At 35.7% G+C, this 14,612-nt stretch overlaps 1 protein-coding gene across 1 annotated transcript in view; it reads right to left on the reverse strand.

Annotated features, from left to right (window-relative positions):
* Positions 1-8: 8 nt before the first annotated feature.
* Positions 9-14,612, reverse strand: part of LOC111086718 (cubilin-like) — a 44,768-nt gene continuing 30,164 nt past the window's right edge. Inside the window, exon 3 of the mRNA XM_022390676.1 lies at positions 9-1,514. Within this exon, the coding sequence (XP_022246384.1) occupies positions 1,189-1,514 (326 nt within the window). The 3' untranslated portion in view covers positions 9-1,188. The remainder of the gene's footprint in view (positions 1,515-14,612) is intronic.

Below are 14,612 nucleotides of genomic sequence, written 5' to 3' on the forward strand. Positions count from 1 at the left end.
AGTCCTTGTGTAGCTTTGTGCATAATTAAAAACAAACAAAAAAAAAAACAAACTTTGACCTTCTACGAAAGAAGTTGTCCCCCCAGGGGTGAGCAGTAAATTTCCACGATAAAATCCGAGTTCGATTCCCTGTGGTAGAAAAAGCGCAGAAAACCTTGGCAGTTTTGAGTAAAAACAAATAAGCGTTAGACGTTTATTAATTTAACATCTTTAAAGATTTTATAAATAGTTTGTGCGCAGCCACCTAAAGAATTTACTTTTGAACTATATATATATATCAGAGGGACTGGGGGTGGTGGTGAACACGACAGAAAACTTGTTATTTTCTTGAGCTTTCTATTCTAGAAATTTCTCTTTACTTCGTCAGATTTAACAGTACATCCACCTCCATTCGTTTTTATTTAATCGGAGCAGACTGGCCCAGGAAAGATTTTTTTTCCTATCAAATCTAATTTTTGTGAACACCCAGTTATAGAGCTATTGTGAACAGTACTGAAGCTCCGCCCGACGAGCTTCATCTTTATTCTAGAATCAATTCTTTTCGACAACGCGGGAAAAGAATATATGAGGCAATTTTCTATTCGAAATCTTAACATCTTAATAGCTTGATCACAAAAGATCGTCCATTTACTAATAGTGAAGAAGAAAAATAGGAGGTGATATTTTCTTGACAGTTTCGGAATGAAATGGAGTAACAGCAAGATGTTTCAATTTGTTTTTGTTTGGAGCTTGCTTATTACAGAAAGAGAGAAGTAAAAAGATAAAAACGACGTAAAAGCGAATTCCAAACAGGATATTAAGAATTACCTAATGTTTGTAAACATGAGGTTAGAAAAGGTGGGGGTAAATCTGAAGCTTTCAAGAGATTGTTACGTGTTTCACCATTAGAACTTTCATGTACAATGACGAAGTTTTACTCCCTCTACATTTTATGAAGTTGGCGTGACGTAATAGCGCTCAACAGACATGCGTAGTGGTATATCAAACTAATAATGTGCTAATGTTTAAAAATGGGCACAAAGGCCTAAATGTGATATTGTTAATTTTGGTGCTCATTTAATTTTCGTACAATTTCTGCTTCTACTGCAAAATAGTGTGAAGCAAAAACTTAATAAATGATATAATTATTATTATTATTATTCCTTAACTTTAAACACAAATAATAACAAATAACTTTAAACACACTATCTAGTGTTTGTAACCCGAAGGCTTTGTCTCATCCTCAAAATTTTGTTGTGTTGACTTAATTCCTAGAGTCATTTGACTTGATTCAGTTACATTGGGTGCAATCTTTCCATCCGATTGGTTGGTGGATAACGCTTCTGATATATTCTCCGCGTCTGATTGGTTGGTGGATAAAGCTTCTGGTATATTTTCCACTTCCGATTGGTTGGTGGATAGCATTTCTGACGGGCATTCTATTTGTGTTACTTCAAAAAGAAAACCTGACCGAGTGGTGGCGTAGTCACTTCTGAACCGACCCAACATCTCGGTGTTCGGGAAATCCATCTCAACTAAAAATAAAAGAAAATCACAATAAAACCATTTTTTTTTATCTCAGGTTTCAAATGTGTCATCTTGTTCACCTTATTAAGATATCATTTAAATAGAGCATTTTATTTTGTTCAATATTTTAAAAACACCGCAATAAAATTATTTTCTGATGTAAAGTTTCCAAAAAGTCATCTTATTGTCCTCTAAGCTAACGAACACCATACCTTAAAAAAAATCACAATAAAATATCCAAATAAATGAAAACGTATTATTAGGTATGAATCAAGATATAAATTTTACGAGCATTTTTTTTCGTAATCTCCGCTCGAATGTTTACTTTTCTTGTTTATTTAAATAATGTTTTTGCCTCTTTTAATTACAAGTTGTAAGTCTTACTCAAATCATTGTGTTAAAGGAATGACCCTACTGATTAACGAAACCCATTACTTAAGGTTGAAACTGATACGTAACATCAAATAGTGCATAACAAACCGAAGTAAAAATGGAAGATACTAATACAGGTTTATTTCAAATAATATCGTCGACACTCTAATCAAATTGATATTAAGATAAAAACAGTCGTATTAGAACAATTTGATACATGATCTAAGTATCTGTATATGTCACTTGAAGTCCATAATTTATATCCGGTCTTGCTCTAACAATTCTTGAATGACAGGTTTGTTTATTGATAAAAAAAAAACCTTGACAGCTTGTCCCTTAGAAACAAGGTCCACCTTTCGAAAGCGCTCGGGTTATAGGTTTTTCTTTTATTATTTTGTATCAAGACTTATTGAACCTACATGTTTTTCTGATACCATGAATTTACTTACATACAAGTATTGTACGTTGTTGTTTGTTATTAAGCACAAAACTACACAAAGAGCTATCTGTGCTCTGTACACCACGGGTATCGAAACCCGGATCCTAGCGTTGTAAGTTCGCAGACATACCGCTGTGCCACTGAAGAGGCTGGTATTATAAGAACCATTCACTGCTTTTCACTTTGAAATTTATTTGGTTACAATATACAGAGAGGGTTAACATTTAGTAAATAATTCAACAAAGAACTGATTTTACAGACAGGGTTAACAATTAGTAAATAATTCAACAAAGAACTGATTCTACAGATAGGGTTAACAATTACTAAATAATTCAACAAAGAACTGATTTTTACAGAGAGGGTTAACAATTACTAAATAATTCAACAAAGAACTGATTTTACAGACAGGGTTAACAATTAGTAAATAATTCAACAAAGAACTGATTCTACAGATAGGGTTAACAATTACTAAATAATTCAACAAAGAACTGATTTTTACAGAGAGGGTTAACAATTACAAATAATTCAACAAAGAACTGACTTTACAGAGAGGGTTAACAATTAGTAAATAATTCAACAAAGAACTGATTCTACAGATAGGGTTAACAATTACTAAATAATTCAACAAAGAACTGATTTTTACAGAGAAGGTTAACAATTACAAATAATTCAACAAAGAACTGATTTTACAGAGAGGGTTAACAATTACTAAATAATTCAACAAAGAACTGATTTCTACAGAGAGGGTTAACAATTATTAAATAATTCAACAAAGAACTGATCTTACAGAGAGGGTTCACAATTAGTAAATAATTCAACAAAGAACTGATTTTTACCAGAAGTTCTACTCCACTTATCTCTAACACGTAAAATAGACGAATTTTGTGAATGTTTATTTGCCAGTGTAGAAATGACTTTGCATTGACACCGTGGACCAATAAAAAACACTACATTGAAACTGTGGACCAATAAAAACCACTACATTGACACTGTGAACCAATAATAAAACACTACATTGAAACTGTGGACCAATAAAAAACAATATACTCTTGAAGTTCAGAACGACAAACTTGATAGTGAGATCTGAGGGCGGAAGGGGGGATTATCACGTGAATAGCCAAAAGGAATTACTGTATTAGTGTTTGGTATAATACATGTGCATTTTGTTGTCGTTGTTGTTGTTGTTCCTGGAAATAAAAAAGAAGTAATTTAACCTACTACGATAAGTGGGATTAACCGTCACATTTATAACGCCCTCGCGGCTGAAAAGGGCAAGCATGTTCGGTGACGAAATTCGAATCCACGACCCGCAAGCATTTCGACATTGGTAAAATAAAATAAAATCTCAACTAAAAATGTGATGGTCAATCCCACTTATCGTTGGTAAAAAGAGTAGCTCAAAAGTTGGCGGTGGGTGGTCTTCGCTAGTTGCCTTCCCGGTATTGTGTGAGGACTTCTCTGACAAACACACAACATGAATTACTATAAGATAGTCTCCCCACTTTAATCAACAGATCAAGAACAATATAACATAAATTAGAATAAATCATCTATGACTTCATGATACTTCTAAACTACAAGTGAAGAAGAAGTGAAACATTTTTCCAATTTGATCAGCCTATTTTCTCCAATGATTATTCCCCCCAGATGAGATAGCGGTAAAGCTACGGACTTACAAAACTAAAATCCGGGGTTCGATTCCTAAAGTGGTTTTGCTCTAAAAACACAAGCAAACCCAACATTTTTTATGTCTATTGGTGGGACAGCGGTAAGTCTACAAAATTGCAACGCTAAAATTCGGGGTTCGATTCCCCCTCTCGGTGGATACAGCAGATAGCACGATATGGCCTTGCTCTAAAACAAACAAACGCTCAAATTAAATTCACCTCTATATTTTTGTTTTTTTCTTTTCCTTATTAGAGTTTTTTTTTTCACAAAAAGCTGTGGTTTCTTAAATTTCGAAGACAACGTAGCAGGAGTTTGCAGAAGTTTCAATAGTTTTAGCAGCATTAGTTTCTTAAGTTATTCTACTTAATACCCTCGCTTCGTTGCGGCGTTCAAAGGACCCTCGTTATTCACAGAGGGTCTAATGTTCCGATCAAGCTCCTTCATTATCCTCAGTTACTTCTATAGCTATTTCAACGGTTCGTACCCGAGCACGTGTTCCAAGTTCGGCCCTGCTGACTTGTAAATAGGGGTACGAATATAGTTTCAAATGTGGCGTCCTGGGCCCCGAGGGAGAGGCCAGGAACACAAAATTCGACCTTCAGTTCGGGTTCAGAGACCATGCAAAGCCACTTCTAGACCTCCATCATGCTTAAGTGATCTTCAAGAAACGTTTTAGCTTCCCTTGATAGGGGACTACGTCGTACAAGTAAGGGCACCCCCCCCCCTGGGCTACTTAGAGTCAGCCTGCCAATTCTGGTCCTGCTAACTCCAAAACTGTGGGAGGACTTCGCTGACAAACACGACATATTAGAAGATAGAGGGGAGACATCCTATTTTAATTCAGGTTGTGTTACAGAAACTTTACAAGAATTTTTCTTTTGACTTTCTAAACTTGGCTGTTTCGTATTCATCTAATGATCACCAAAAAGATAACGCCATGTTTGTTTTTTTTATGTCTAACCTCATTCAAGCTATTGCTGTTTCAGTTGTCACATTTCAGTTATAGTAAACTTTTTTTTTGTTGCAAACTAGTAAAAATTTAAGAATAACTTTGTAAAAAAAATATATTTATTATACACACTTTCTAAAGTTGATTTCAGATATTTTGCGTAGAGGGATCCCGGCCTACGTCTCTATTAAAAGGAGATGGCCGTGAGTGATATGACAATACCTCACACTTCGAAAAGTTCATCAGAGTACAACATTTTGTTTCTTACCCTAAACTTTATATAATTTTCCAGTTCAATAGAATGATCTATTCATTATGCACGTTCTGCGCGAGTGGATTTTTATTATGTTTCAATATTTTACTGCACGTATATATTCCCCAGTTCTTACTTTAAAACTGTCGTCCACATTCTGTAACATATTTCATATCACAAGATTACATTTTATTTAATAAATCGAATAAAATATGTATGTGAGAGAAAGGGTGATATACTGTCATTTCAATTCCAACTTTTGCCAATAAAGACATTCCTCGCTCAGACCTTTAGTTGCTATTAATGAAAACCAGTAGATGGCGCTACAAAGCTATTAAATATCGTAAGAACTGTTTGTTGTTTGTTTGTAACTAAGCACAAAGCTACACAATGGGCTATCTGTGCTGTGCACACTACGGGTATCGAAACCCGGTTTTTTAGCGTCGCAAGTCGTCAGATGTACCACTGAGCCGCTAGGGGGCTGTACCTCAAGAAATGAGACAGCTGAAAGCGACTTCCATTGGCCGACGAATATCGAGTCGTAACGTTTTGATATTGTAACCGGTTTTTTAATAATTAATTTCTAATACTTTGCTCCTAAAATGACTGCGGAATTTACAATAAAGAAAATGATTCAAAAATAATGAAAAAAAACAAAACAAACTCGAATATCCCCTAATGTGTAGCACTCGGTAAAACTTAGAGACTCGGAATACAACTTAAAAAAGAAAGACCACTAAATTCTGGAGATTCAAGAAGTGGAATGCGATCTTAATACAAATCATGAGATCATGTTGAATTAATTAATCGAATTTTTTAATAACACACTTTTGTGCGAAACTATTCCTTGCCTGTATTATCTGTAGAAGAGTGTAAAAAATTTGAAAATGAGACACGCATCAAAAAGCGATTAATCACATCCGAGAAGATACCAGCTCCACGGAAACAGATTTAATAAAGAAACAATTTTGACTGGATTCTCCTCATACTTAAGACCAGTAACTTGACTGTATATGAAATATTGCAAATATATATTTGTTTATTTATTTTTTTTTAGAAACTATTGGGTTTAAAGTTTATCCAGCTAAAAATAAAAAAGATCTTTATATGAGTCGTACAACTCAATTTCATATTTGTTTTCGAGGTAACGTTTTATTGGATAAGATTGAGTGCATTTAGTAAAGTTTTTTAACTGCTGAAGATCGATGGCGGGATCAATGTCTTTCTATCCAATACCGCGCTCCTATTTCACCTCGGTGAAGTTTCCCATTAAAGTTTCCCCGGGAAAAGCGTACATTTGAATTTCCTGTGTACGGGAATCTGTCGAAGCAATTTCGGTTTACTCAACAGTACATGTTGAATTTTTCCAAATGCATTTCCTAGACTGGTAATAGGTAAGTTTGATTTAAATATCTAACCACTGTAAGTCCGTTTTCCTTTCCTCTTTTTTTTTAGGGGGGTAGGAGTGAGGAGGGCGTGTCTTTTGGTTAGCATACCGGATTGTGAATCCGAGGGTTCATTATTTGCGTTTGTGAATCCGACGGCTCATTATTTGCGTTTCGTTACTGCAAAATCGTGCTTCGTAATATGAAGTCGTGGTTGTTTTTTTGTTTTTTTTTTGCAAGAGTATCTTAAGAGTTGGCGGTTGGTGCTGTTGGCAAACTGCCTTCTCTTTAGTCTATCGACTCAAAAATTCGGGACGGCTAGCGTTTATAGCCCTTGTGCAGCTTCGCGAATATTCGAAAGAAGCAGACAAACCTTTTCTTTTGTAAAAATTCAAAAACGCAAAACTTAGACTAACATCACATGCGATTTCATTCTACGCCGCGTTCAAAAAAACACAAAACCTAACAGACCGAAACATAGCAGTGCCGTTCTTATACGATCAACTAACAAAGTAAAAAAAAAAGAAAACAAAATGGACGGAAACTAAGAAGTAAATATTGACTTTGTATAAGCACTGTGAGTCATATTGACTTTGTATAAGCACTGTGAGTCATATTGACTTTGTATAAGCACTGTGAGTCATATTGACTTTGTATAAGCACTGTGAGTCATATTGACTTTGTATGAGCACTGTGAGTCATATTGACTTTGTATGAGCACTGTGAGTCATATTGACTTTGTATGAGCACTGTGAGTCATATTGACTTTGTATGAGCACTGTGAGTCATATTGACTTTGTATAAGCACTGTGAGTCATATTGACTTTGTATGAGCACTGTGAGTCATATTGACTTTGTATAAGCACTGTGAGTCATATTAATAACATTCAAGTTGAGAAACGTGTTATGAAACTCGTTCTCTCGTAAAGCCTTATTTATCTATTTCAAATGTTTTCCCCGTTCTTATTCTGTGGTCAACTCCTAACTAAAACCAGCACGTCTTATTCACCAATAGGTATTACTATTAACTTATCCCACAGTGGCTCAGCGGTAATTCTGAAGACTTATAACACTAAACATCTTGTTTCGATACCCGTGGTGGGCGCACCACAGATTGCCCATTGTGTAGCTTTGCGCTTAGCATCAAACCAAAACGATTGACTCGTGTAACTGAAAATATAGGAAAACAAAGTGTTACACTTGACCAAAACTCAACTGTAAAGTACACTGACTAGCTAATAGTTTCTCTAGATAATTAAGTCAGAACAAGGAGAAAAGGGAACACTTTTACTCAGCTGGTGTTTATTCCCGGCAAATAATATGTGTGAAACAGATGGATAGTTGTTGGTGGACAAACGATTTCCTTCTGCATTATGTATTTATGTATGTATGTATGTAGGCGCGTGTGTTTGTGTGGTCACATATTTAATAAAAACAACTCAATTCCACATTGTGGCATAAGTTCTGCCAGCCAGAAGAAACCGAAGTCTAATACGAGCAGCCACGAGTATCGATGAGATAAAATCAGATCGGTTATTCCATTAGACGCAGTAACTATTATACAGAAGATTCCCATGAGAAAGGCAACCACCCCCTGTATTACAGAATACAGCATTCCTAAAACTATTTTCTTACAGCCAGAGAAACACTGTAATATAGAGTAAACAAACAAGCTTATAAAGCATTTTCATTGTCTGGAAAAACAAATACTACTCTTGGAGATCTACGCTAGCAACAGTTGCTAGACACATGCAGTCCACGAACAGCGTAAACTATTCTCTGTATAAACTATCTCTCAAGCAAGTACTACTCTTTCAACTTCAAGAAATATTATTACAGGTAAAAAAAAACTCCCCTGGTGGCTTATCGGTAAGTTTACGGGTTGATAACGCTAAAAATCGAAGTCTTCTATACCCGTGGTGAGCACAGCGCAGATAGCCCATTTATGTATTTTGTTTTTTGTTATTGTTAAGCACAAAGCTATCTGTGCACTGTCCACCACGGGTATCGAAACCTGAATTTGAGCGTCGTAAGCCTGCAGATTTGTCGCTGAGCCACTGGAGGGGGCCCTATTGTATATAACTTTGCGTTTAACAACAAACAGGGGGGAATTTCTAGAAACGTGTATGCCACTACACACACAGATCGCCCCATTATTAAAAATGATTTATAATTTAAGAGCATAACAAATAAATTATACCGTAGTTCTATAATAAATATTTCTAACTTGGTACAAAGTCAGTTATGCTGATAGCTAATATCGCCTCTAGAAGAATGTGATGGAACTAAGAAGCGATTGAAATTGATCTTTGTGTACGTTAATTGTATTAGTCAATTAATGAAGTAATTGTGTCAATTTGGAAATTAATAATAACCAAATACTAGCCTTTCAAAATCAGTACGTGTAGTTTGTATTATCTACTACCAAAATATGAGAAAGTTTGTTTATATTGTTGCTCGGTGTAAACACGTGCTACTCACGTGAATTCTATTGGGATAAACCTATTCAGGGGTGTGAACACCTTAGCAATTGAAGCATGAGTACGTACATAGATACACAGACTAATACTCACATACACACTATATATATATACGTGAGGGGTATATAAGCACGAAAGTCTGATGCTTTCAAGCAGAATCCTCTGCCTGACTAGATAATACATGTTCTTTAAAGGTCTTACAAGACGTATGACTGTCAAGCAGATGCGCATGCGCCGCTTTTAGATGGAGAAACCATCCTCTGAGAGATGGCTAAGAACTCACGTGAAAAGACACTTAACCATAAACCCGTCAAATGTCCCCACGAGACTCCGTTTCTGACATCGTAATCTGTTTTTTTAAGCCATTATTTCCACCAGAATGAAATGTTGCCCGAAGAGACTGTTGAGATCAATGAAAATACACTTTAGAACTCCGCTTGTTGTTAATCAGAATGAAATGTTGCCCGAAGAGACTGTTGAGATCAATGAAATACACTTTAGAACTCCGCTTGTTGTTAATTAGAATGGAATGTTGCCCGAAGAGACTGTTGAGATCAATGAAATACACTTTAGAACTCCGCTTGTTGTTAATTAGAACCACGATGTTTTGTAAAACAAACAAGAAGAATTAGAGCCTAAGATAGAAAAAAAACAAAAAAAAAAAAACAGAAATAATATCACATCGATAACACAGACTTGAAATAAATGGCCAGCAAGGCCATATAAGTTCAAGTTTTGGAATATTCTCAGATCGGCGTTTACAGAAACATGGACTAACTCTTGTTTTTGTTTTGTTTGTTTCTTGTTGTTAAGCGCAAAGCTACCATAGTGGGATGTCTGTGCTATATCCACCGATATTTTGTTAGCGTTATATACTTTCAGACTTGTGGCTGAGCTACTGGGGGGGGGGGGGGCTACTTGTGTTTAATTCAATAATAAGATTTTCGAAGTAATGATCATAAAAGCTAGTGTATTTGGTGAAATTATTATTTCTTCATGTTCAAGCCGATTAGATAATATAAGAGATCATGCGTTTTTTGTTGTTGTTTTTGGCGCCTGCGTACTACAAAGAACTCTTCGTTAAGCCTAAAAATAATTTCATCATAAATTTGTAATGAAGTCATTTAGACATTTAATATAAATTCTAACTAAGAAAATCATTAATAATATTATGTTTTATCTATTTTGATTTAACATGTTGTTCAGTAACTTATTTCAACCGGTATATGTTTGTTCATTCGATGATCAGAGTACACGACATGCTTCTTACGAGATGTTGACTTGATAAAAAAAAACAGTATTGATGAGTTAAGTTTGTACTGTAATAATATATAAACTGTTATTTTAAGGTTGCTCAAAGTTTAGCTAGCGATCCTGAAAACTAACACTGAAATGTAAATTAAACAGATATATTTTCCACTCGATATAAACAACAATTTTATATATGCTATTCTATAATGGCACCCTTCTTAGTCATGATACCCCCCCCCAAAAAAAAAACATCAAGGAGAATATACCTTCCAAGAATCACCTGACCTGTCAGTAGTGAAGTTCACTCTTCATTGTGTTCTGTTCTTAGCAATATATCCACGAGAAAGCGCACGTGACACTATAGGGGAGGCTCAAAACACTAAGTAACTAGATCGAAAGGAATTTAGCCACATTAACTGACGAACGATCTATTGTTAAAATTACAAAAAAAAAACGTGTATGTGTTACAGAATGTTGAAAATTCTTGGTGTACATCAAATGTTAATCACACTAAAGGAGACTAGAAACACTAAATCTAAGGTTACATAGCATAATGGCTGAATAATGTTTTGTTTATTACTTCATGAAAGCAGCGGGCTAAATTTCGATCTTAAGCAGTTTTCATTTGCCTAAGAGCTATTGATCTTTTCAGGTATTTGTCTGTTTATCGTTTTATTGAATACGATTTTTATTTAACACTTGCACAGAAACTTTTTTTTTTCAAAAATCAGAGTAAAATTAAATGTGAAAATCCTCAAAGGATTATTTTAATCCCAGTTGCGTTATCATTAAACATTGTATTAGGCAGCATCCCCTAAAATGGGCGATTTTTATAGCACTAGGCCTAATCAATAAGATTTTTTTAATCCCAGTTGCTTTATCACTAGATATTGTATTAGGCAACATCTCCTAAAATGGGCGATTTCTATAGCACTAGGCCTAATCAATAATATTATTTTAATCCCAGTTCCGTTATCATTAGGTCTTGTATTAAATCGCAGCTTCCAAAATGAGTGATAATTCTAGTCAGTAAGCCTATTTACCAAAATTCTTTTAATCACAGTTGCGTTATTTAGCTCTAGATCCTATATTAGGCAGTAACTCTCCAAATGAGTAATTTTATTGTACTAGGCCTAATTATTAATATTATTTTGATCCCAATTGCGCCATCACTGGATCTTGTATGTGGCAGCAGCTGCTTAACTTATGATGTTTTTTTATAGCTCATTTTCCTAAACTTCAGAAATACTGATTCCCTGGATGATTATAGGTGGAAGAAAAAATATACCCCCCAGTGATTTGAATGGAAATATTGATTGAAAGGATAAATGTTTCGAAGTATAAAATCTGGATCACATAACACTACGCCCCCCCAGTGGTACAGCGGTATGTCTGCGGACTTATAACGCTAGAAACCGGGTTTCGATACCCGTGGTGGGCAGAGCACAGATAGCCCTTGTGTAGCTTTGTGCATAACAAAAAACAAACAAACAAAAACAAACATAACACTACTTAGCGCAGAAAATTGTTTATTTGAAACTGTCCAAGTTCTTCGCACTCATTATATATATATATATATGTAACTTCAATTATAGCATAGCAGCCGAGATAAGATTAATGTTTTTTTAGAACCAAATCATAAAATTACATTGGGCAACACAGTTTTAGTTTGTTTCAGAATTCTGTGCAAAGCTAAAATATACCTGTGCCTACTATTCCTGATTTTAAACTGACAGACTAGATGTAGCTAGTGTACAGCACGTTAACTGCTAGGCCAATGTAGCCAGGGGGGCTCCCCCCAAAAAAATTTACCTTTTCTTCCTCACAAATAATTTAAGTGGTGTACATGAAAGTCAGGGGTTCATTTAAAAACATTCAGAAGTCTTTTTAGTCTTTTTAGAATATTGGGGGTGTTTGTTCGAACCCCCACCACCGTAAAGGATGTTGTGTCTATGAACTGATGCTAAGTACATGTATTATAATCATATAGTAGAATCTTTAATAAAACACTAGGTGGACGATTTTCAAAGATATGACATATTAGTACTTTAGTTTTAACACAACCATACATCCGAAACAAAATGTCTTTTGTCTGGTGACAGCTGTAGTTGAGCACGTAGCCATTAGAAAATAATGTCTTGGATAAAATTAACAAACTGCCCACTCCAGTGACTTCAAAGACGATAACTAAACTTTTATCGGACCAATGAAAACACGTTCTACTTCGTCACAGGGAGGCTTACATAGGTTCTTAGAGATGATCATCTGAAAGCGCGCGCGCGAGAGAGAGAGAAAGGAAATGCAAGATAGAAGAAGGAAGTACTAAAGGAAGGCCCTATATATATTTTTTTTTCTTGAGCCAGTGTTTATATTTTACTTCAATGGAGTGTGAGGTCAATCGTTCATCGCTGAAGACAACTACGACATTCTGATGACGTTTTTATTTTTAAGTAAGAATATTTCTGACAATATTGTTGCCATAGGTTAGATTTATAACTATATGGGAAGAGAGTGGTTGTTAAATGAGGAATATAAAGGCAAGAACAACAAAAGAATTATGTCGAACAGATTTCTAAAAATGATAGATACACCTTCAGAAATTTATGCTTTTATGGGATAAATTGACATATATCTTTTTCTTATCGAAATTTTAAATTTCAACGCGTATCAAACTAGACGTCTACCCACGTTTTCTTATTTTATGTCTATTTCGCGATTTCACGATTCATACTTTCGAAAGTTATAACGTTATTAGGTTGAGATTGTTTGTTTGTTTTTAATTTCGCGCAAAGCTACACGAGGGCTATCTGCGCTAACCGTCCTTAATTTAGCAGTGTAAGACTAGAGGGAAGGCAGCTAGTCATCACCACCCACCGTCAACTCTTGGGCTACTCTTTTTACCAACGAATAGTGGGATTGACCGTCACATCATAACGCCCCCACGGCTGAAAGGGCGGGCATGTTTGGTGGGATGGGGATTCGAACCCGCGACCCTCAGATTGCGAGTCGAGTGCCCTAACCACCTGGCCATGCAGGGCCAATTAGGTTGAGATACGCATAACAAAGCCTAAAATCTTAAGTCTTTTGTTTATAGTTAAGCACAGAGGTACACAATGGGCTATCTGTGCTGTGTCCATTGCGAGCATCGAAATCCAGTTTTTAGCATTGTAAGCCTCCAGTCTTAGCGCACCGCTGTGTCATTGGAAGGCATAACAAACATAAAAATAAATTAGTAATTAAAGATATATTAAAAATTTACAAGGATCTAAAGGACAAATTCTTTCTTTCTTCTGCGCATGAGTGCCAAGACGTCGTTTATCAATTAGAGAATTGTATAACAATAAGAAGGAAGGTAAGATTTATGCATGGGATTACAAAGGTAATGTCCTAAAACAATCAGGAAAAAAAAAAAGAAGAAATTAATGCTATAATTGACTTTGGCCCAAGGCTTAAGCCTGGTGGACAAATCGAACTGAAAAAAATAAAAAAACAAAACAAAATACGTTTGGTTTGTTTTAATTTCGCGCAAAGCTACACGAGGGCTATCTGCGCTAGCCGTCCCTAATTTAGCAGTGTAAGACTAGAGAGAAGGCAGCTAGTCATCACTACTCACCGCCAACTCTTAGGCTACCATCGAATAGAGGATTGACCGTCACATTATGACGCCCCCAAGGCTGAAAGGACGAGCATGTTTGATGGGACGGGGATTCGAACCCGCGACTCTAAGATTGCGAGTCGAGCGCCCCCTAACAAAATACGAGGCACATGAGTGATACAGGGCGTGAAGTGTTTGGATATTTGCGTAAAGCGTCTTGGGTAATAACTTTGAAATTCAGAAGCCCATGCATTGAAAAATAATCCTGGTATCTCGCGCGTTTGTACTCGTCCTGAGTTCTTGTTTAAGATAAATTTTAAGAGAAAACTGTACTTGATAGTTCTTCTCAGTGACATAAAATCGAACCCATTAAGTCCAACCTTTAATCCACGGGTAGAATCCTACACTAGAAGGGGCTTGCGAGATTTAAAACTTGATTGGAGATTCTTTTGGAGTACATCTGCCTTAAAAGTGTATGGAGAGAAAACTATACTTGATCAGAGATCAATGTGAAAAACATCTGTCTTAAAAGTGTAGGAAGAGAAAACTATACTTGATCAGAGATCAATATGAAAAACATCTGCCTCAAAAGTGTAGGAAGAGAAAACTATACTTGATCAGAGATCAATGTGAAAAACATCTGCCTCAAAAGTGTAGGAAGAGAAAACTATACTTGTTCAGAGATCAATGTGAAAACCATCTGCCTTAAAAGTG

This window comes from Limulus polyphemus, unplaced genomic scaffold (assembly GCF_000517525.1).
Source record: "Limulus polyphemus unplaced genomic scaffold, Limulus_polyphemus-2.1.2 Scaffold1354, whole genome shotgun sequence".
Classification (NCBI taxonomy): domain Eukaryota; kingdom Metazoa; phylum Arthropoda; class Merostomata; order Xiphosura; family Limulidae; genus Limulus; species Limulus polyphemus.